The sequence below is a fragment of the Peromyscus leucopus genome, chromosome 3, assembly GCF_004664715.2.
Source record: "Peromyscus leucopus breed LL Stock chromosome 3, UCI_PerLeu_2.1, whole genome shotgun sequence".
Lineage (NCBI taxonomy): Eukaryota > Metazoa > Chordata > Mammalia > Rodentia > Cricetidae > Peromyscus > Peromyscus leucopus.
In genome coordinates this window covers 56,801,178-56,824,328 of record NC_051065.1, presented here as the reverse complement: position 1 = coordinate 56,824,328, position 23,151 = coordinate 56,801,178, and the positions used below count along the sequence as shown (strand labels likewise).

The 23,151-nt window shown below is 44.4% G+C and overlaps 1 protein-coding gene across 1 annotated transcript in view; it reads left to right on the top strand.

The window, feature by feature from the left end:
• Nucleotides 1-23,151, top strand: part of LOC114691054 — a 121,525-nt gene that overhangs the window by 64,178 nt on the left and 34,196 nt on the right. Inside the window, exons 3-4 of the mRNA XM_028866162.2 lie at nt 1,054-1,164; nt 22,248-22,304. Coding sequence (XP_028721995.2) covers nt 1,054-1,164; nt 22,248-22,304 — 168 coding nt within the window. The remainder of the gene's footprint in view (nt 1-1,053; nt 1,165-22,247; nt 22,305-23,151) is intronic.

Sequence of the window (23,151 nt, the reverse complement as noted above, 5' to 3'; positions counted from 1 at the left end):
TGCAGAAACTGGCCATTTTCATTTCTCATGTCCCAGTGCTCAGACCTGACATTTTCCAAGCTCGTATTTGTCTCAGAAGCAGGATTCCATTCCAAGTGTCTGTTCTTTGTCTTTTCAGCAGAGCAGGCCTGGGCTGAGACGGCTGTAGTCCAGTCACTGTGTGTCCCTGCCTTTGTGTGGCTCACTGAGAGAGGTACACTGCCTGGGAGGCCCCACGGGGACGGCCAAAGCTTCAGTGAGCAGCTGGCCATTGTGTTTTCACTAAAAGTGCCCATGCCTAGCCAGGTTCAGCAGCCTCATAGACAATGCCAAGTAATCGTCTTCCAGATGCTGACTGATAAAGTGTCCTCTGGCCGGCATAGGGGTTATACCGCAAGGTTCTGCCTGCAGTCAGGGAGGTCTTAAACAGCCTATGTGGGCTGGGAGGCACCATGCTGAGTAAACATGGCAACAGAAAAACTTTTGGAGGTGCCATCCGTACCACCACCTCTCCACACTGAGCACTGATTGCCCATGCGAGTGCAAGCCTATTGATGATCAGGCCCAAGCGCCCAGCCACGCCCACTGGATCACAAGCCCAAGCGCCCAGCCACGCCCACTGGATCACTCAGGTCCTCAGTTTCATCCCTTGTCTTCCTCCTTGAGGACCGACATGGATTCATGCTGAGTCACTTCAGCTTTCCTTTCCTCTTGTGGTTGTAAACGCAGCCTCTGGAACCAGCTCTCTCACACACTAGCTGTGCACCCTTGGAAAAGTTACCAGAGAATTCTTGATGCCTTCCATTCCTGAGATGCGGCACCATTGTAATATATACCAGCTATATACATTATAACAGCTACCTCAAAAAGTTTCTGACCATGTTTGTCCAGATGGGGAGCTGAGGAGAAGGCCTAGATGTGTTCTGTGGTGTTTGTTCTTTCCGGGCGTTCATCTGCTGCCCTTTGGAAGTCTTGCTCTGGATACTGCCCGAGTGAGAAGATAGATGCACTAGGTGCCCTCAGTGGGTGTACAGTGCATAGGATAAATCACTGCGTAACTTGTTTGTTCAACAGGCGGGAAGGACTCGGCACGTACTTTGGAACGTGTGCCTGCCTCGAGGAGAGCCTCGAGGATGTGGAAAATTTCAATCAAATGATGCTGTAGAACATTGCCGGCAGCACACAGTAAGTGCCTAGTGCCATAGAAGCATTTTCGGCTTTAATTGTTAGGGCTGGCAGAGTGAATGCTGAGACCGAGCGTGTGGCCGGAGGTTGAGGGCGAGGAGGTGGAGGTGCTCCTGGGGAAGTCTTCCAAGAGGCAGTATCCTTGAGCTCTAGTCTGATCAGTGAGTAGGCGTTTGCCAGTAAGAGAAGACGGCTAAGAGTGTTCCAGGCAGAAGGAACATTGTGTGCAGAGTTAGGGAGGCGTGAAACAGCACAATACACTCGGGGAACTCCGAGCAGGCACGGAACAAGTGGCGCCCCGTCCTTACTGAGACATACAGCGTGCATTTGTTAAATGAGTATGAGAGGTTAGAGGCTGGGAAGTGAAACGCTGCTTGATCGTTCTGGCCTGAAGCGTTGACCAAACACCCATCGAGGCTGAAGTGGCTAAGGGGCTTTTAATCTTTTAATTGTCCCATGTAGTACTCACCCAGCACAATCTCTTTACTGTGTCAACTCTCTCCCTTTCTTTCTTTCTTTCCTTATTTTAAATATATATATATATATATATAATTGAGACAGGGGTTTCATGTATCCCAGACTGGTCTCAGATCCCCTATGTAACCAAAGATAACCTTGACTTCTTGTCTTCCTGCCTCTGCCTCCCAAGTGCTGAGATCACAGGCATGTGCCAGCCATGCCCCGTTTTATGTCGTGATGAGGCTCCAAGCTTGGGCTTTGTGTGTGCTAGGCAAGCATTCTATCCACTGAGCCACACCCCAGCCCCTTCTTGTCTTCTGCTATGAGTAAACTAGTTGTCTCCGCCCGCCCCCCCCCCCCCAGAGTGATGGAGATGGATTACGATGAAGCTGCCAGGATCCCAGAATGGGTACTAATGCTTTTGTGGGTAACACATTTCTTTAGATAAAAGGTCAGCAAAACCTGGTCTAAGGACCAGACCCAGTGCCCTGCCTGGGGCTGGGTGACCCAGGATACTGTCAGTTGGGACATTTCATCCCTGCTGTACACAATCACTCATCCTCCCACGGGTTGGCCTACACTCAGCCGGCAGTGGCAGGTTCAGGAGAGAAAGTGGAAGTACACACTTGAGGCTCAGCTTGGATTCGGCACAGTTGCGTCTGTTACATTCCGGTAGCCGGCGAGAGGCAAAAGGCCAGCCTGGGTTGGAAGGGTCTGGAAATCACCCCCAGTTCTTGATTAGAGCTGCGGCAAGTGGCACTGCAGACAGCAGGGAGACTGGAGGGACAGAGTCAGGGCCGTGTTTGACATCATACGCAATCATAATCTAAAGCAGCATGCATTCCAACCACGGATTTTTTTTTTTTAAAAAGTCATCTCTGTGGTCTCCAGTGGAAAGATGTATTCATCATACATGTCTGTTCAGTCCCACCCACAGCTATGAATCATCAGTGTCTTCCACTGAGTCGACCATTGTCCTCTAACACATGACAGGTACAGAGGAGGAGTAAAATGAGACGTGTCGTACGAGACCCAGACCCACATTCAGATACCACCTGATGGATTTCACCAGGGAACCGGGCTCAATTTTAACCCATTAAAGGTATAAAGCAAACCATTATCACAGATGCACCCAGTGACTGAACTGGACAGCCTTTGGGACTAATGTCTGAACAGACCTACACTCAATATTCTTGCTTCATCATTCCATGCCCCACTACTGTTACAGGTGCTATTAAAATTGGCCACTGGTGCATCTATATAAAAATGTGACTGAACTGACAGACACAGGACAGCTGCCTTACCCATCAGCTATTTGATGGCTCCCCCCATTAAGCTCTCTCTCTCTCTCTCTCTCTCTCTCTCTCTCTCTCTCTCTCTCTCTCCCTCTCTCTACATGTCTGTGGGGCACACATACATGTGTGGAGAGGTCAGAGGTAGACATCACTCCCCACCTTATTTTTGGAGACAAAGTGTCTCAGAACTTGAAACTTGCCAGTTTGGCACGATGGGCCGGCCAGCGAGCTCCAGGCCCCCTTCTGTCTCTGTCTCCCCCCCCCCACTGGGACTGCAGATGCATGCCATCATGCCAGACTTTAAAAGGGTCCCGGGCATCCAATCCCAGGTCCCAGGTCCTGATACTTGCCACAGCAAGCATCTGAGCCACCTTCCTAGCCCGTTTTCCTCTTCAGCTTTTCAAGACAGGGTAGCATCACGTACCCGTTAGCTTCAAACCTGTGGCAGCAGCCGCCACAAGATATTTTTTTTCAAGTTTATTGCCAGAAATTTTTCACTGTTACCAAACTTGTCTCAATAAATAATGCATAGTATAAACTACAACAAGGATATCAAAAAACTCCCATAGCAGTCCTCTCCCTGATACCGGGGGATGTCAGAAGACAGAACTCATAGTTGGAACCTGTTCCCTAAGACTATCTTGAAAAGTGAAAAACAAAACCACAACTTCCAAACAGTTCAGACAAAAAACCACACGGCTTAGGTTTGAAAATATTCTTTCTGTTCCGACGCCACTCAGGGTCCTTGGGCATCTGCAGGATGCTGACGTCTTGACACCAACTTCCATGGAGTTGCTGCTGTTAAGAGATCTGTAGGAGCAGCATCCGTGGGTGGAAGGAACATGCCAGATCTCAGGGAACTATTAGATGCCTGTTGACTCAGGCGGCAGGACCAGCTGTGAATGGTAATGTATTTTTACGTAGCTTCAGTGGAAAGGAACAGGGCTGTTGATATTAGTGCCAAGGTGGGGACGGAACCTGCTGAGTTATTTGTGGATGATTTGGTTTATGGAGGATGGGAAGATAGGGCTGTCTTGGGAGGTACAGCTGAAGACGCTAAGCTCAGAAGTTAACTCTGGGCATAATGGCACATGCCTGTAATCCCAGCACTTGGGAGGTGGAGGAGGAGAAGGATCAGGAGTTCAAGGCCAGCCTGAGCAATGTGAGACACTGTCTCAAGAAAAAAAGAAGAAAAAAAAGATATTTATTTGGGGCAGGTCATATAAAGATGGAATGGTAAATCTACCAGGTAGTGTTTTCAAAATTAGACCCCAACAAATGTTTATTTCTTTCATGTTTCTGTATCTCCCACCTATCTTAGGAATGTCAAAAAAAAAAAAAAAAAAGAAAAGAAAAAAAAAAAAAAGTCCTGCCAGCCAGCTGCCTCTGGAAAGAAGTCTAGTAGGATAAACTTCCTGTTGGGGGTGAAGGCACAGGGGCTGTCACTTCTGCCGCCCCTCCCTCCTCCCAGCTCCCAGGCTTTACTAAGATATCCCTTCCTGCCTTCGGAGGAAGCCTGTGTGTTCTCTCAGAGCTACCTTGGCATTCCTTGATGTCTTAGAGCAGCAGATGACCCTGGCTGAGCGAGACAGTCAGCAGAACAGCAGCTCTCGATGCTGCCTTTGGAAATTTCCATTCTTTGCTTGCAGCTCTGAAAAAAAAAAAAAAAAAAAAAAAAAAAAAAAAAAAAATCTAAAGAGCCCAGTAGCTGGGAAATTTCCACAATGGAAAATTTTAACATATTCTTTAGCTCTAAACTATGCAGGTTTATAGACATTTTTTTTTTCCCTTCTGGTGATTTCCTTCTTTAACAACAATTTATGAACATGGTACCACTAGAGCTGTGGGAACAGGAGGGCAAGATGACCTAGGGGGTGGGCATAGCTTGCTTAGCAGGAGGCTGTGCCATATAAACGTGTGACCACTCACTGCACAGAAGCACAGATCACCGTGAGGCCCACTGGGTGGGACCTCATCCAAAGTAGAGCTAGCCTTGCCCAGGAGCACTGCAGGGAGATCTGTGTTAGAACTTTGAAGTGGAAGGTGCACGGATACAACTTGGGAACCTGACATGGTGAGTCATGTTGCCAGCAAAAGCAAACTCAAGCAGATCCTTTGGACCACCGCTTCCTGAACCTCAATGGGAGCTGTAGGCTCTGATGCCGTAGGTTGAGGGAGGATCTAGCCTGCATTGCCGACTGATGCTGATCTCCAGGTGATGCTGAGGCTGCCCTTCTGGGGACCACAGGGTGAGGCGTAGCAAGACCTTCGTCAGCATGCAGCCAGTGCCCTGGAGGCTGAACCCTGCCAGAGGGTGGCTGGAGGTGAGCTCAAGTTACACAGCGGAGGTCTCAGAACGGAACTCAAAGTCCTCTGGAGAGATGTTCCCCATCAGCCTGGATAAAGGGGCTCAGTTAGAATGTAGGGGTGCACAGAGTGGCCAGAAGCCTTGGCTTGGAGAATTCTAGAAATCAGGACCTTTCCAGAGAAACTTGTGTTAAGCTGGTGATGATTCCTAAGCCTGGCCTAGGAGTGAGCCAGTCCCTACCACCAAGGGAAGACTGTTAACCACCATCTGGGGAAGAGAGACGTCCAGAGGGGCAGTTACTGCCATTGTTGTTTGCTATTACTGAAATAAAAGTTAAAAGGGAATTGGAGATTTTCTTAGCATCTATCTCACCATTAGAAGGGAGGGAGGGAGGGAGGGGGAGGGGAGGGAGTAGCACCATTAATCTAGGATGTTCCTGCCTCATGATCTGTGATGTGTCTGCTCTGTGCATTTTTTTTTTTAAAGCAACAATTGCCCTATTTTTTACTTTCTGTTCAGTTGCGTTTAGGGTAGTTTATTAGTCCTTACTTTCCAGACTTTTCCAGTGAAAGTTATAGGGAGGACTGTGTGGAAGGAAAGGTGGAGGTGTGAGGTGACAGGCATGCAAGTGTGACTGAAGTCAGAGTGTAGTAATTGTGAGACAGATTTGATGACATGTCTCTCCTACTGTGCTCACACCATGACTTTGGGGATGGCTTAGAGATTTGAACATCTGCAGATTGGTGGATGACTTCTTCTAAGGATGCTTTTACCCTGAAGCAAGGCATGACTCAGCTAGAAAGGACATCCTGATGGCTTCGGTAGAGGAGGCCACATTGGTTTCCTTAGCGCGAGGCTGGATGAGTCACTATCCACCTAAGAACTCTCTTAGGACCTGCAGTCAATCAATGTGCTTGATCCCTTTAAAGTCACACTTTTTATTTAAGGGAGGGCTTTGGTTTTATGCTTAGGTGAGAGTCACAGAACAACATTCACCATTTTAAAGGCAGCAATACACAGGCCTTTAGTGTCTTTGTGACATTGTACAACTTCCCCTTGTATCCAGTTCCCAAACATTTTTGTCATCCTCGAAGGGAAGCCTCGTATCCCTTAGGCTGATACTGCCTGGTGCTCACTCCCCCCCTCCTTCCGCAACGTGGCCACCACCGGTTTACTTTGTCTCTGTGGTTCCCAGGCTGGAGAGTTCACATAAGTGAATTCCAGCCATACGTGGCCCTTCGTTAACTCGAGTCTCCTTAAGAATAAACATTATGGTTATAAGGAAATCTACCACTATCGAGTGCTCATACCATGAGGCATGGAACCGTTACAACAAGTAGACACCATATGACACAAAGGAGAAAACTGGGATTCGGAGGGTTGCCTGAGGCCCATTCCTTTGGCCAAGCAGCGGAGAGGCTTGGCTGGCCAGGCGCGCTTTCACTACTGCTCTTCCCGGTCGCTGCAGCCACAGCTCAGCGTCCTTTCTCTTCCTGCAGACAGATGGGTAGACATTGCTTCTCCAGTTTAACAACGTCGCAGGGCCTTCCTTCACTCGCATTCTGAATGCAGCGTTAGTTGCTTACAGCTGCTTTTTCTCCCAGCAGTGCAGCGAGTCCAGGCCAACTCTTCTGAAGAGCTCATTAAAACTGCTAAAATAAAGTCTTAGAAGCAGGTGCATTCATTAGCAGAAAATGCAGACGATTATGTTAATATCACATTCAGGTGACAAATTTAAAGGCATCAAAATCATGGAGGATAAAAGGCTTTTTTCGAGGCTCGGGTTACCTTCTTTCTTTGTGGGGCTCTTTGCTCGGGGAAGCATGTGACTGACTACAGCTGTCCAAAGTGGGGAACCTTCAGTGTTAGTTCACAAAAATAAAGCTGTTCTGTGATATCATGTTTCTTTTTATGATCTCTCGGGTCTCTAGTTATGAGAAGCAAGATGAGGAATTGCCTACAAACCTATTGCTGGGCCCAGCCCTCCGTTGATAACTCCCTGTCCACTGGGCCCAAGGAAGAGAGGCGGCTGAAGAGGTGATTCAGCTACGTCGCCAGGCTGGGAGGTAGCACAGCACCATGTTTCCATACACAGGATCCCGGTTCCCTGGACTCAAAGAGGAAATCGTTGTAGGCAATGGTTTTCATTGGGGACCAAAAACGATTTTTACTTTGCTCTTTTTTTTTTTTTTCCATTCAAAAAAACAGTGAGCATGAAATAAGACTGTCTAATGTTTTTATTTTGAGGTGTGCATATTTTTGTATTTGCCAAATTTTCTTTTCTTTTCTTGAGACAGGGTTTCTCTGTGTAGTTTTGATGCCTTGTCCTGGATCTCTCTCTGTAGACCAGGCTGGCCTTGAACTCACAGAGAACCGCCTGGCTCTGCCTCCTGAGTGCTGGGATTAAAGGCGTGTGCCACCACTGCCCGGCTGTATTTCCCAAATTTTCTATAATGAATTTTCAATTTTGAAATAAAAAATTACTTATTAACTTATAGTTTCTAAGTATTTAAAAATTACAAAGGAATACTTTGCCTTTTTTTCATCAATTGAATGTCCCTAGAAAATTGGAATAATATTTAAATGGCTGAGATATGAAAGCTGGAGAAGAAATGCTCCCAGTTCCTTCCCTCTTCCCAACTCTATGATATTTGTGGTCATGTTGGTTTTCCATTTAGAAAGGAAGGAGAAACAAATATGACTGGATATCAAGTTACTTAATAAAAAAAATAATTGTGCAGTAGATTACTGGATTTTATCAGGTAAGTGGGCATACTCTCATAGGGATGCACCTGTCACTTGGAAAGGGGAAAAAGTTAAGAGACTTTTATAGGACACATGGACTATATTTTAAAATTTTTAAGTTATACATTCACTCTGGGAAGGAAGCCTTTGACTAGCTACCTCCCCGCCCCCCCAACACGCACACATTGCTTAAAATGATTACTTCTGATTGTAGAACATAGATGCTGAAGCCGCAACACACTTACAGGGCATGTTTACAGATTGTGTGTGTGTGGTGTGTGTGTGTGTGTGTGTGTGTGTGTGTGCATGCCCGCACATGATCAACAGTACAAGCTGAGAGACTGCTTGTGTGCATGGTAATCCTGTCTTTCCCTTTGTTCCTCTTCCTGTCTTCTTTTTCTTCCCCTGAACATTTCTGCTCCTCTCTTTCTTCACCGCCCGCGTGGGTGAGTGGGTGAATATATACAGTATGTCGCATACAGTAGTCCCTTCTCACACACAGGATGGGCTCTAATGGTCAGTAGATGCCTGAAACCGTAGGACCAAGGCCCATAATTTAATTCCTTTTCTGTCATGACTAAGCACTTCCTGTATGGGACAGCCATAACTGCCACAGTTTGGGATTGATAACAAAGCTAGCACACACAGATTTCCTTTTTGTTTTCTACCATTTTATAGATAGATTTGTTTTTCCTGGAGGTCTCCAAAACCTCAGCATCTACTTTTTCTTTCCTTATCAAGTTAAGAAAGTCCACCTCTTCACTTAGAGGAAATCCTTTATGGTTCCTTTGTCATCAGCACCATTATGCCTTGGAGCCATTAGTAAGCCAACCAAGGGTTACTTCAAAGACTCACTTTGATCTAGTGACAGTTGCCGTGGCAGCCAAGGTGGCTGCTAAGTGTCTCACGTGCCACTTACAGTGTGGATGCACGGGGCAAAGGGACAATGCACATCTCAGGAGGGCATGGTGTGGATTCTCATCTTCTCAGAATGGCATGCAATTTAAATTTCATAATTTTTTTCCTCTCTGGAACTGCCCATTTCATATTTTAAGACCAAGGATTCTGTGAGTAGCTGAAACCTAAAGAAAAGAAAGCAGTTGTGTACAGGCAGGCATGCACACAGTCTTTCTGGTTAGGCATGCTCCAGATGAATCCCCACTCCCAGCTGCCACGCTCAGTGTGATTCGCAGGGACTTTGCTGATGCAGCTCCTTCACTGCTGGACAGCTCCGCATCGCCTAGGAGCGCTTTCCCGCCCACCTCTCCTCCTCGGGTTAATTCTCAGAGCTGGCACTCTCACAGAAGCCTCTGGTTCCACACAAAACGAGGATGGTGGCCAGTAGAGACTCGTACCCTTCCAGTATGAGGCAGCCTAAGAAGGGTGATCAGAGTTCAGAGCACAGAATCTGAAGATGAAGAGGAGAGGTCAACTCAAGTCCCTTTTCATGGACGGGTGTCCTCTGGAGCCATGCCTGCTAGTCATGCAGCCTGACTTTGAAACTTTGCCCATGACAAAAACTCATCCTATTCTTTTAACCTTGCTTTATTTAGGTGGGCCATTAAAGCATACATACCATTATAAGTACAGTGAGAAAAGAAGGAGGAAGAAGAGGAGGAGGAAAGGGAGGAGGAGGACCCTGATGATACTACCCGGTCTCGAGGAAGTATACCCCCTTAGGGTCCCTGAGGAAAGCGAGAAAGCTGAGTCATTTTTTTTGGCTAAAGGAGACTTAGATTCCTTTGGTCCAATTTGCCTACCTCCAAGCCTGAGTATCTGAGCATCGTCCAGATGTCTTCCAGGTTCATCCTTTTGCCCCTCTAATTCACCTGTGCAACAAAAGAAATTCTGAGATTAGTTCATGCAGGGACCCTGCCTTAAATGACAGTCCAAGGCTTTCAAGAACTATTTCAGTTGAGCACTGTGTCCCCAAGTTTCCTAAATACTGTATACTGTGCTCCTCTTTTTAGAAGAATGTGGAAAGTTAAGCCCTATTTTGAAACAACTGGTTACGACAACACCAAGAATGCAGATAGCAGAGGAAAAACTGCAGAGGTCAAGTGCCCAGAGCGATCAGCCAGACAGCCCATCCTTTCCCTTTGGCTACATAGGAGATTCTTGTAAAATGAGTCATGGCGATGAAAGTGGCCGTGAGGTTTTGAGAAGCAAATTTGGGTGATGAGTTAGGAGAGGAGCAAAGACTGAACTGAGGTGTTGGCTAAGTGGGTAGATTGAGAGAATTTTCGATGATTATTATTTAATGTCTTGTAAAGACATCCATACACTGAAGAGCACAGAGAAAACAGGAAACTGCTACCTTCCATCACCCAAAGATGGCGGATGCTAGGGGAACATCATGTCACATGTAGGAATGAAAGCTTATTTATTTGTCTTTCTTAGTGTGCGTGCGTGTGTGTGTGTGTGTGTGTGTGTGTGTGTGCACACGCGCACGCACACGAGCGCGCGCGAGTGTGTGCAGGAGACAATGCGGCAGTGCTAGGGTGGAGGTCAGAGTTCACAGTTCTCTCCTACCTTGCCGGTTCGAGGAATTGAACTGAGGTCATCAGGCTGGTGCAGCAAGCACTTTAACTTGCTACACCATTTTGTCAGCTCATTTATTTATTAGTTAGTTAGTTTGTTTGTTTGTTGACACAGGGTCTTGCCATGTAGCCGAAGCTAGCCTAGAATTCACTAAGTAACCAGATTGGCCTTGAATGTGAATTTCTCCTATCTCAGTCTCCCGAGTGCTAGGGTAGTTTAGAATTTTTAAAAGTGGCATACATTTGGGCTGTTATGTTTGGCTTTACTGATAGTCCAATAAGGAAACCCAAAGCCTGACTTTTAAAAGACTCACCTGAAAGCTATGATAGGAAGGCAATTAATTAGAATTCTCAGTTGATAAGCAATTATAAAACTGAATTCAATAAACCTTGGGAATTTTTGAATTTTCTTCTATACACACATTTTCTGGTCGTTAGTTCAGCTCCTCTGTTCTGAATCATATCGGAGTAAGAGAGGAGTGTTTCCTACTGTCTGCAGTTCAGAACGCAGCTGTAACCTGGGGCTTTTGACCGTGTTAAATAATGCAAGCTGCTGCCTAGCTTGTGCACATAGTCGGGTCACTCTGGTGACTTGGACATCTCTTTTGATTGGTCAGTGCCTGGCTCTATCAGTTATTAAACACCCCAGGCTTATCCTTGGAATTGAAAATAGAATGAAATCCAGATTTTTGTCTTTTTTATTGTAAATAAAAGGAGGCCACGATGATGGCCCATTTTACAAGCTACAACACTTTTCTGTGTGTGAAGGGTTTGCACGCATGTGTGTGCACGTGTATGAGTGCATGTGCATGTGGTTAAGTTGGAGGCTTCCGGTGGGTGTCTTCCTCGGTTCCTCTCCGCTTTAGCTTTTGGAACTTGCTCTCTCACTGAACCTGGAGCTCATTGATCCAGTTACACTGGCTGGCCAGTAAGCTTCAGGGAGTCTCCTGCCTCCATCTCCCCACTCCTGGGCTTACAGGCACTCACTGCCACACCCAGCTTTTTGTGGCGGCTGGGAATCTGAACTCCACTAGCTGAACTGCTTCCCCTGCCCCCAGTCGCACACTTTTTCTGAAAATACGAGATGTTTTCCCAAGTCGGGTTCTACTGAGTCACAATTTTGCTGCTCCGAACCCAGCATCTCATCAATGATAGACAAGCTCTCCCGGTGAGCTGCCTGAGGCCAAATGTTATTCTTTTAAATTTTGAATTTTTGGTATTTAAAATGTGCATCATTTTTAAATCCTGCTTATTTACTAAGGGCCCCCGTCCTCTGTAAGACTGCTTTTGTTATGTAGCGCTGAAATGACTTTCTCTACTTATTCCTTTATGAGAAGCAAAGAGAACACTCATCTCTGCTCCTAAGCAAGCTTTACTAAATTCGCATTAGGCAAAAATTTGACTGGAAAATTCCCAAGCTTTGCTTCTTCGTGTTGCAAACACCAAGAACCCTGTGGTCCCGGTGCTGCGTGTTATATTCAGAGACCATCAGTGCTAATCCAAATGGTTGATTAGTCCAGGTATTTGTGTTTGAGATTTGTGTGGCAGTTCTCCCGTCCCATTTGTGTTTGATGAGTACTAACACACAATTACAGGCCATTTCCTGACTTACTCATCAACTTACACACAGGTCAAATAGGCCGAAGAAGGCAGCCACTGTCTCCTGGGTAACCCACGGCGCACAGTGAAGGCAATTGCTTCATAAAATTACAGATATCCCAGGAACAATGACTGTTTATTTCACTGACGTTAGAATATTAGACTACCTCACCATTTTTTTCTGAAAAAAGATGGATGTGTTAAATAATTTTAGTAAAGTAAATCATGTTTTTTTCCACTAACATGTTTAGTATTAACAATATAGTTTCATTTTTAATTAATCCCAAACTAAAAGTGATTATATAACTAATCTCTTATTAGTGGTACTTGGGCCATAGTTTGAATCTGAAACCCACCCCCCAGGACCCCACACAGGCTCATGTTTTGATTGCTTGTCTCTCAGCTGGTGGTACCATTAAGGTAAGTTGGAGAACTTGCAGGAAGTGAGACTGAGCTACCTGAGTAGGCCTGGGGCGGGGGTCTTTGAGAGTGATAGCCTGACCCCTGGTTGTAGCATGTTCTTTGCTTCCTGGTCTATGGATGTGAAGGATCTCTCTCCTCTCCATGCTCCTGCTGCCACAGTCCCAACTCCTCCACTACCTCCACAATAGGCTGGAGCCCTCCAAAGCCATGAGCCAAAATAAAGTCCCCTATGCCAGACATGCTGGACACATGTCTGTATGTAATCCGGCTTGGGAGGCTGAGGCAGGAGGGTTGCCATGTTTCCTGCCAGCCTGGGCTATGTAGTTCCAGACAAAACTGGGTTACCATATGAGTCTCCTCTCTCTCTCAAACCACAAAATGACTTAGCTTAATTTCTGAAGGAGAGGCTGGGAAGATGACTCAGCAGTGAAGAAACCCCCCGGCTGCTTTTCCAAAGGACCTAGGTTTGATTCTCAGAACGAATGTGGTGGCTCCCAGCAACCTGTTCTCTATTCCCAGGCCATCTGACCCCTTATGGTTTCTGAGGGAGACAAGGCATGCATGTGATGTATTGACATACATTCAGGCAAATACCCATACATGTAAAATAAACAAACAAATGAATACACAAAATTAGGAAAAAATATTTTGAAAAGGAAAGGAAGGAGAGGGAAAGGGAGAGACGGGAGGCTGGAAGGAAGAAATGAAGGGAAGGAATCCGTGCTCTCTAGGTTGTCTCTGTCAGAGTCTGGTGAAGCTGTGCAAGCATAACGAATGTACATGGTACATACTAAGCAACTGATGCTTGGCTTAACCTGTTACTATATATAAGGAGCAGGAGTCACATCATGTATAAAATGTTAAGGCTCTGCTTTAAAATCCTGCTCCCTCATTCTCCTAAATTTGTCAAATGATAATCTCAGTTTTTTAATGGTTGAAATTTCAAACTTTGTTCAAAATCACTAATTTGATGCTTTAAGGAACAGGCTAATTTGAATAAATTCGAAGTGACTAGGGTCTTAGGGTGAAAGTCATTTACCATGTGGACCACCACCAATTAATCAATTCATTGATCAGGTGGTCAATAAGTCCTCTATCCCAGCTAATACAGCTAGCACAAAGCTTCTTGGCCCTGCACTATTGACTTTGGGACTGGATAATTCTCTGCTGTTGGAAGTCTGTGTTTTTGCATTATCGGGTGGCTAGCTGCATCCTTTAGGTACCAATGGCACTTCCCCCTCCAGTTGTGATAATCAAAAATGTCTCCAGCTGTTACCAGAGTTCTCCAAGGGAAGGAGCGGATTGGCACCTCCCCCAGCCCGAGAACTGGGGTGTACATCTTGCCTTTTTACTAGGCTGGGAAGACTGGAGGGGCACAGACCCAGTCTGATTCATCACTCTATCACCCCTTCTCCACCAACTAATTTTAGTCTCTGGCACAGAAATGCTTCTTGAATGTTCTGAAAAGAACAAAATATCTCCAGGGTTCCTCTGCTGTCGTCAGCCCGGCACCAGCAGTGCAGAACAGGAATAAGGCAACCTGGATGACTCATGTAACATTTGGAGTGTTTGTGTGTGCACAAGTAATACGTGCACATGCGTGCAGAGAACAACCTCAGGTGTTATTCCTCAAGCTCTGCCCACCTTATTTATTTCCTTCACTATTTATCTCTCTTAAAAACTGTTTGTTTCGAGATGGAATGTCTTACTGGCCTGAAACTCACCAAGTACAGCAGGTGGGCTGGCCAGTGAGCTCCTGGGAGTCACAGGCCATCACACCCAGCTTCCTAGCCTTTTAAAACTTGAGTTCTGTGGCTCATAGTGCTTCCAAGGCCGGCATCTTTATCACATGAGCTATCTCCCCACCTCCTTTCTAAGATTTTTACTATTTGACTGATCCGTCTATATTGTTTTATGCCTGGCTTCGTAAGAGGCTCACCTACGTTTGAGTCATGTTTTGTGTAATGCTACTTTATCTAGAGGTGACACCAATCGCTCTGGCCACCACTATTTATAAGGGAAGCACTCAAGTCCTAGAAACATATTCTTGGGTAGGAGTGGGAGGCATTTTAATTTCAGTCAGATTGCCTTCCTTGATGAAAAGAAACTCATAGACGTAGTTTATTAATGTGAAATCTGAAGTTCATATTCCTTCTTGTCATGTGAGATGTAGGATGTCTCAACAGCTCTTCGGTGATCTAAGTTAGTAATGATGCCTCACTTTGTATTCCTGGAAATTGCCAGAAGGCTTTAAAGGAAGAAGGAGAAAAAAGAGTGAGGAAATTTTCCCTGTGGGCAGTTGGGGAAAACAAAAATATTTTTGTGCTGTGGAGGTTTCTCAGGAAAGGAGGGTTGGCCAGCAAGTGGCTGCATCTGAGCAAGGGGAATTTCCACATTTGGGAAAACATGGTGGTAATTAATGACTTAGGGGAGCCAAGAAAGTGGACCTTGCTGGCAAAATATCATCTTCAATGGCCAAGTCATTGTCAACTGATATAGGGCCAGAAAATACGATTGTTTTAGAATGAAATCTTTATTTGTGGATGGTTGTCTATAAGTCCTTCCCCTTGTGGGTCTAGTAAGTACTCCTGTCCTTCCTGTGGGCTTCTAGGGTGGCTAATGGCTTCTTATCTTTAGTTTTGAACGTGAAGTTTGGATCTAGCCAGTAGGATTGTATATGTTCAAACAGAGATGATTGTAGGAACTCTGGGGCAAGTGTAGGGAATGAGATTGCCTGCTCACAGAGCAGCCATTGTTAACTGAGTGGTCCATGTCTCAGGCCTTGGAAAGTTACCTGGATTTGGCTTGAGTAAACCATAACTTGGGGAATTAGTGTCACTTGCCTAGGACCATGCTGTTTCCATCTCCACGCTTGCAGCCAGCTCTTCCTTTATGGACAGCCAACCCCTGCATTGGAGTGCTCTTGCCCTGGGTACAACCTCTTGCTCTTGAACCACCATCCTGTTCTCTTCCCCACATAGCTTTGTTTAAACTACATCTGCTCTTGAATTGTGCTCAGCGGAGTGTCCATGGTTACCTCTCATTTCCTGGAGGAGAAATCAGCTAGCAGGTTCAGTGCCGCACCCTTCTCCGTCTACTCAGAGAGGAGTAGATGTGCTCAGAATGTTTGTGACCTGTTTTGAGTCTTTCCTTCATCTCAGTCATCAGTCTTATTAAAATGTGTACAATCCCCCTTGCCTCTTCTCTCATGATTTTTTTTTTTCAAAATCAGAAATAGCTTGCCAGATTTCAACAGAATTTTCCAAGGAGAAGGTCATTTTTCAGGAAGGGAAATAAAGCTTAAAAAGAAAAAAAAAAATCTCTGAATGTGAAATGTAGATGCAAGATCTGGTATAACACCAATAAATTCCACAGATCATTTTGTGAATTGGAAAAGCTGCAGGTTAAATTACATCCTCCCTGAAGTAATAGTTCCATGCTTTTGACCCGTATGACGCCGTTTCTGAAGTTAGCTCTGTCCTGTGACTGTTAGAAGTGTGCCAAAGCAAACATAACTAGGGTTAAGGCGCCTAATTGTTCTTGATTGAGCCTCAGTGGGCATTGTAATTAATAGGAACATTACAATAACTTACTATGTTTCTTTTCAGTCAAATTTGCATCGTGCCCATTAAAGCTTAACATCGGCTTTGGGATGGTTCTTAGGAATGGCCAGGTGGTGATGACTTCATTTCAAGCTGGGGGAAGCTGAGGGGGTGTATTTGTTTTCTACTGCTGGGGACAAAGTACCACAGATTTGAGAGATTGGAACAACACTCCAGGTATTCAGTGGGTTTCACTATCCCATAGGTCCTAGGAATCAAGGTGGCCTTGGCTGGATTCTCTGCTTAAGGTTCCAAAGGCAGAAAGCAAGATATCCTTTAGGTTTGGCTTTCATCTGGATGCCCTGGGGAAGAAAAACTGCTTGTACTGTCAGCTGCTCCTAGAGACCCTGGTATTCCTTATCCTTGATGTTTCCATCTTCACAGCCAGCAAGCACCCTTACATCTTTCCCCCATGTGGACTCTCAGCTTCCTTTTCTACCAACTGAGGAAAATGGTTCCTTTAAAGGACTTACCTATTAGCCTGGGTCTGCTTGGATAATCTCCATTGGTTCAAGTAAACTCCTTTGAGACGAAAATCCCTCAACAGCAAGTCCCTAGATTTGAGTTTCTTCCACTGGCTAATCCATCTGGGGCAGCCATCTTCACCGTTTTGCCTACTGTAGTAAAATGGTCATCCAGTAAACCTGAGATACAGTCTGGAAACAGGCACTTGGTAGGGCTGAATCAAAGAGTTTATTTTATTTTATTCCCTTCGTTATTTAGATTTTAAACATACATATAGGTCTTATTTTTAAATGCATATGTATTTGGGGGTCTGCACCCTGATACTTTTCTACAATATACCGTAAAAAAAACCTTTTGATAAGCACACTGTGCTTCAAGAACTTATGGATTTCTAAGAGTTAGAAACAAGGGTTAGGGTTGAAGCAGGGTGTCTCGTATGGAGAGGGGAACATTGTGCTGAAGAAGTACAGTTGTGTGTAAAGAAGGGACAGAGGCTACGATTTTGATGAACCCAGAGCAGAAGTTCATTCCTGTTTTTTAATATATTCACTGAAGGTCTTAGAAGATGGTAACTCTTTTGCTATTTTCATGTTTTTGTTTGTCTTTTGCAGTACTAGGAATTGAACCCAGAGCCTTGAACATGCTTGGCAAGTGTCCTATCACTGGACTCCAGCTCCAGCCCATTTGCTACATCCTATGAACAATCCTAGAAGTTCAAACATAAAGTGATTTTGTGTGGGCGAGCATGTGTGCACATGTGTGTGCTTTTAGAGTAATACTTGACTTTTCTTTTCTAAATATGGGTGCGTTTTGGATGTGTTGAATAAGCTTTACTGGGATGTTATGCCCCTACAGTGGGTATGATTGTCCCCCATTTTAATTTCCACATGCTATTACCTGTAGGTATACTAGAGGTCTACAGTGCAGGGTAGGTGTGTGGGTCCCACTAACTACTGATCTAAAAGTTTGAGCCCACAGTAGGCCATCTAAGAAATGAGAAGGCCAGGAAAAGGCTAAGAAGATCATTGAAAGGGAGAAGGAAAAAGATGCCATATTCGTTTAGTTGGTCTTTTCATTATTTTTGCTGGGAGAACTATTCAATGAACCTTTTCTATTTTGGTTAAGGAAGAGGAGATAGCTTTGGCCTTTGGAAAGAACAAATGTAAAAATATGAAAAATGTAAGAAAAAGGGAAAGCATTTCAGAGGCTAGCGATTCCTATCTTCTCTTAAGAACATTTAGGTTTTCTTCTTTCTGAAATTATGGCCAAAAATGCAGGGAGGGAGGACATTTCCCAGATGTTTCTTTCGAATTCTCCCAGACATTCAGAAAATGGCGAGAGAAGCAGTCAGGTTGTCACAGGGAGAAAGTTCAGCTGCTGTAGAAGACATTTAATAACGGCATTGAGTAACAGAACTTAGAGCGCAAGTGATGTGTGCAGCTTTGGAAGAGAGGGCATGGGGAAAGAGGCAGGGTCGGAGATATCAGTGTTACAGTCAGTGATATTTATCGAGATATCCTAAAGCAACACACATTCTGTGTCTTTTAATTAAGTCATTTTTCTCCATAATGGATCATTCCAAGGATGCTGATAATATGTTACAGATGTTATGTTTACTCCCAAAGTTTGCACTTTAAAATCTCACCCTTTGTGCATTCATTTATTCATTCATTCATTCATTCACATCATCATTTAAGTACCAGGAACACAGCAGTGAAAACAACAGATAAAGTCCCTGCTCACCGGAAGCTCATGTACTAAGATGAGGGGTTAGAAAACAAAGGCATCCTTACTTTTCAGTACAGGCTCCATGGGGAGGCATATTCTACATTCATTTCTGCCGCTGTGGCAAATGACCTGGTAGAAAGCAGCACACAAGAAGGAAGGGGTTTATTTGACAGTTCCAAGTCAGTCACTCTGGGGCAGTCAAGACCGGAACTCAACTGGTTAGTCACGTTGACAGTCAAGAGCTAAGTGAGAACAAACACATCCTTGGACATTGAGAGATGGCTCGGCACTTGCTGAGCTTCCAGAGGACCTCAGTTGTGTTCCCACTCCCAAACCTGGCCGCACACAATGGCCTGTAACTCTAGCTCCAGGGACTCGGAAACCTTCTCCCGGAAGTAAGGAGCAGAGCCTGTTATTTCCTTCCCAGTAGCCATCCCTCTCTCCCTCCTTACTGGCCGAGCCCTGGCTTGCTTTGGATGACAGTACATACACCTACCACCAAGTGATGAATCACAGTGGTGTGATTCAGTCATAAAAATCCCATCCCCTTTTGATAGATACTCAATTCCCCGTCTTATTTGCAGCTAAGGGAGTCTTATTCCTAGCTAATGAGATCTGGGAGAAAGCCTTTGGGGATACATGGAGCTGCCTGGAGATCCATTACCACTGTTGGAACTGTGGTAGACGTCCTGATTTTAAGACAAAAGGCATGAAAATTAAAGATCAACACGTTAAGGATGGCAAGATAGAAAAGAATCCCTGTGTCCTAAATGGTATGGTTGAGTAGTTGAAGCAATACCATTAATCATTTATTGATCTGCAGTCTTACATAACTCCAGGCAAGCCTTGAACTTGCTATGTACTTGAAGATTGAGGATGAGTGAGAGCTTTGGCTCCTCCTGCCTTTCCCTCTCTAGTTGTTAGGGTTATGCACTGTCACTGTCCTGGTCATATGCAATGCTGGGGATCGAATCCAGGGCTTTGTGCATTCTAGACAAGCACTCTGTCCACTAAGCTACATTCCAGCCAAACATCTCATTTATTAAAAATAATTAAAAAGTTAACCTCCCTTTCAGCCCATTATTTTATCTGATACAAGAAGTTTAAGAAAACAAACAAGAATTATCCTTTGACCATGCCAGTTTTGAGATGCCCTTTAGATATTTATGTGGAAGTAACTGTCCCATGATTTACCTTGCACACTGGAATAAAAGTTCTAGATCCTTTAAATCTACACATAGAGACATGTAGCATATGATTATAATACTAGAATGAACTTGCAAATGTCAAGGTGAGCAGATTGCAGTGGTCATAAAGTCCCCAAATTAGAAGCTGGACATTAGTGTGTACAACTGACTCTTGGGAGATGGAAAGATGGCTCAGTGGTTAAGCACACAAACTGCTCTTGCAGAAAGACCCACGTTCAGTTCCAAACTGAATGAGTCAGCTCACAACCACTTGTAACTCCAGCTCAAAGGAATCCAATACCTCTGTTTTCCCTGGGTGCCTGTATTCACCTGTACATACCCCACCCCACCCCCACACACATGCAGACACGCACACACGCATAATTAAAAAATAAAAGTACTTTTAAACAACTGAATCCTCTAAAAACCAACCCCTCTAGTATGCTTAGATTAGCAAGGTTGAAGTTATGCAGGAAACACAGTCAGGCTGCAATGGTAGAGAAAGCTCAGTCTGAGGACCAGGAAGGTCCCCGCATTTCCAGTGACCTTCACCTTGCTGGTACAACAACGCTGTCCCAGAGAACTCATTTCTGTTTGGATACTTCCTTACCTATGTAGCACAGCATTCATGGACTGCTGCCTCTCTTCCATTACATAACAAACAGCCTTGTGAAAATTCCTCACTAGCTTACCAAGGAACCTAAAGTACGCCAAATGGAGCTTTTAGCACAGTTTCTTCTTGCTGATAAAAATCACCATCCACAACCCGATTGCACCGGTCTCCATTAGAGCTCTTACCCAGGTTGCGTTCTCAGTTTTGGTCATTACGTCTGCTGACACTAGAGCTTTTTCCCCAAACAGTTTCTCTGTGTACCAGATGGTTCTGACTCCATCTGCAGAAAATAACAAGTGGGGGGCTGTTGGGGGGTTTTGTTTGGTGGGGAGTGATTTTTTTTTTTTTTTTTGCCCGTGGCTTCTTAGAAATAGCTATTGGTGTGTGTGTGTGTGTGTGTGTGTGTGTGTGTGTGTGTGTGTGTCTAAAACATTGGCTTTTCAGGGTAAATATTCTTGTACTCTGTCCATCCTGTGAGTCTATGTTCTCCTCGGGTCCACTGGCTTGGCGTTTTCTGCTTTCTCATTCTCCCAGCTTATCAGTGGGGTGTGGGGTGGGGCCCTGCGCCTTTCACTTTGTCTTTCCCTATTTATTCCAACCAGCTCTTGTATTTGTTAAGCACTGTTTTGGATCTGCATTAATTTTAAGTCCCCGAGGAGCACTGTGTTCCCAAACATTGTATTCTGCACTCTCATGCTCAGATCACTTTGTGTGACGCCAGACACCTCCTGGGATCCCAGGAAATGTTGTTTCTTTTTTAAAAATATGGGCAATTACTCTCAGATGCCCATAAAACATCTTTCCTGGTTGAGTTTCTCATGCCTTCCTCTTAGCTTCACTGACTTAGGACAAAATATTGGCTAATAGACCCTGAGCCTGTGAGAGGACTTGCTAGTCTCTATGCATTTCTGCATAAGCAAGAATGAATATTGACTAGTCTTCTGGGAAAGAAACAGTGAAAGGCATTGGAACAGGAAAGCTCGTGGCTGTAAATGTGAGTTGCTGAGGCTATGACAGCCCTGTCTCACCAAGCAGGCCTCAGTGCCTCACTGTGGGAAGCTGTTCTTTAACCAGAGAATGGCCTTCCAGACAGATCCCTTTCCGCTAGCCGCATCTGCTGCAGGTAGGAGGAGCTTCTGTCAGAATACCCAGCCAGCTGTGTCCACATTTCCCTTCACTCTGCTCCCCAGCTTTATCTACAACACTTGCACGTCTTCCTGCAAAGCAGAGTTGAGCTTGCCTCGGAATTCGGCCGGGGCAGAATAGGACCATGGACAGTGGTCCAGCTGCTGGGAAAGTCTGCAGGAAAGCCAGTTTTCCCTAAGCCAAGAAACTCTGGAGAAGGGTCTTTGCACAGGCATGTTCTGTTTCCAGAGAGGCCACTTCTCTTACTCTCTTCCTTTGGGATAAGATTCTCCCAGAAGCCTGGACTCCCTACACTAAACTTCGGAGACACACACAGACAGACACACAGACACAGACAGACAGACAGACAGACAGACAGACACACACACACACACCTCATTTTTGCAAATGTAACTCCTAAAATGTTTAAATATATCTTTATTATGAAACATCTCAGACAAGCATTAAACGCTTTATCAGACATCTGCACTCACAACACCCACCTGCATAGATCTTAGTGTTTGAATTATTTGTGGCTCTGTTGTAAGAAGTCTTTAAGTATTGTTGAAGTTCCTTCCTATCTCAATCTCTTTCCTCCTCTCTCCCCAAAAGTAACTGTTATCTTGAAGTTGTTATAAATCGTAAGTCATTCCCATGTATGCGTTTATACTCTCATTATATGGATGTATTAACAGACAGTATATATACAGTACTGCTTTGTTTATAGAGTATAAAATATAAAATATATCATCACCATGTATTTTTATTCATCATCAGTTTTTAGATTCCATAATGCTACACAAAGAATAAACTCCTTTCTTACAGCTGCTGTAAATCCGTGCCCCATTGGACTTTCTTCAAGTCACTCTATTCTCTTACTTCAAGAACTCGTGGGTTATTTTTTAGTTTACTGTTTGCTCTAGCAAGTAGTGCTGCAGCTAACATTTGTTGAGGAGCAATCCACCAATCAGTATCCCTCCCTTCCTTCCCCTAGGTCCCTGGAGCACCGCTGCTTTCAGTGTGGGACAACAAGAGTCGTCTTCAAACACCGGTAGGTGTTTCCTCAGGAGCAGAACCACTTCGGCTGAGATTCACTAAGACAGGCGGTGGACCCAAGCGTTGGGGCTACTGGGTCTCAGCATTAACTGGTATGGAAGTTTTGATTTTGGCTTCCCGAGAGTTCTGTTTATCTATGTCTTTTAAACATCAGATATATTCAGAACTAAAGATCCTGTTGCCAATTTATAGATATGAATGGTGACATTTAAAGTTTTGTTTTACCGGAGTTTCTATTGAGAGTGAACATTTCCTTGTGTGTTTGGTCTGTAGGCTTCTCCTTCTTCTGGGATTTGTCTATCCAAATCTTTCAGCAATTTTCTTTCTAGTTTTTTTTATTGCTCTCTAAGACCATTATAATTTTCAATACTAGCATGTTGATGATTTTACATCTAGGAAAATACCTAAGTTTATCTTATTTACTTTGGTAATGACGTCCTTTTATTTTTTAATATTTATTTATTTATTTATTTATTTATTTATTTATTTATTTATTTATTTTTGTGCTATCAGCTTGATACAGTACAAATTTTTATCCTAATAGCGAAATGTTTCATTGAGGCTTGCCCAGTAATTGAGTAATTGACATCCTTTATTTTGAATTGCTGAGATACAGTAGTACTGTCTTTCAGGTTTTATACTTTTGTGCTTTATTTGATTCCTTTCCCATCCCAAGTATGTAAAGATAATCTATAGTTTCTCCAAGGACTACATAACTTTAGTGTTCACATTTAAGTCTTTCAATCAAGTTAAGCTGTTATGGGGTAAAACAGTGTATACGTATACAATTATTCCAACACATACCTATTCATTTTTTTCAAATCTGACTTCTTGTGCCATCT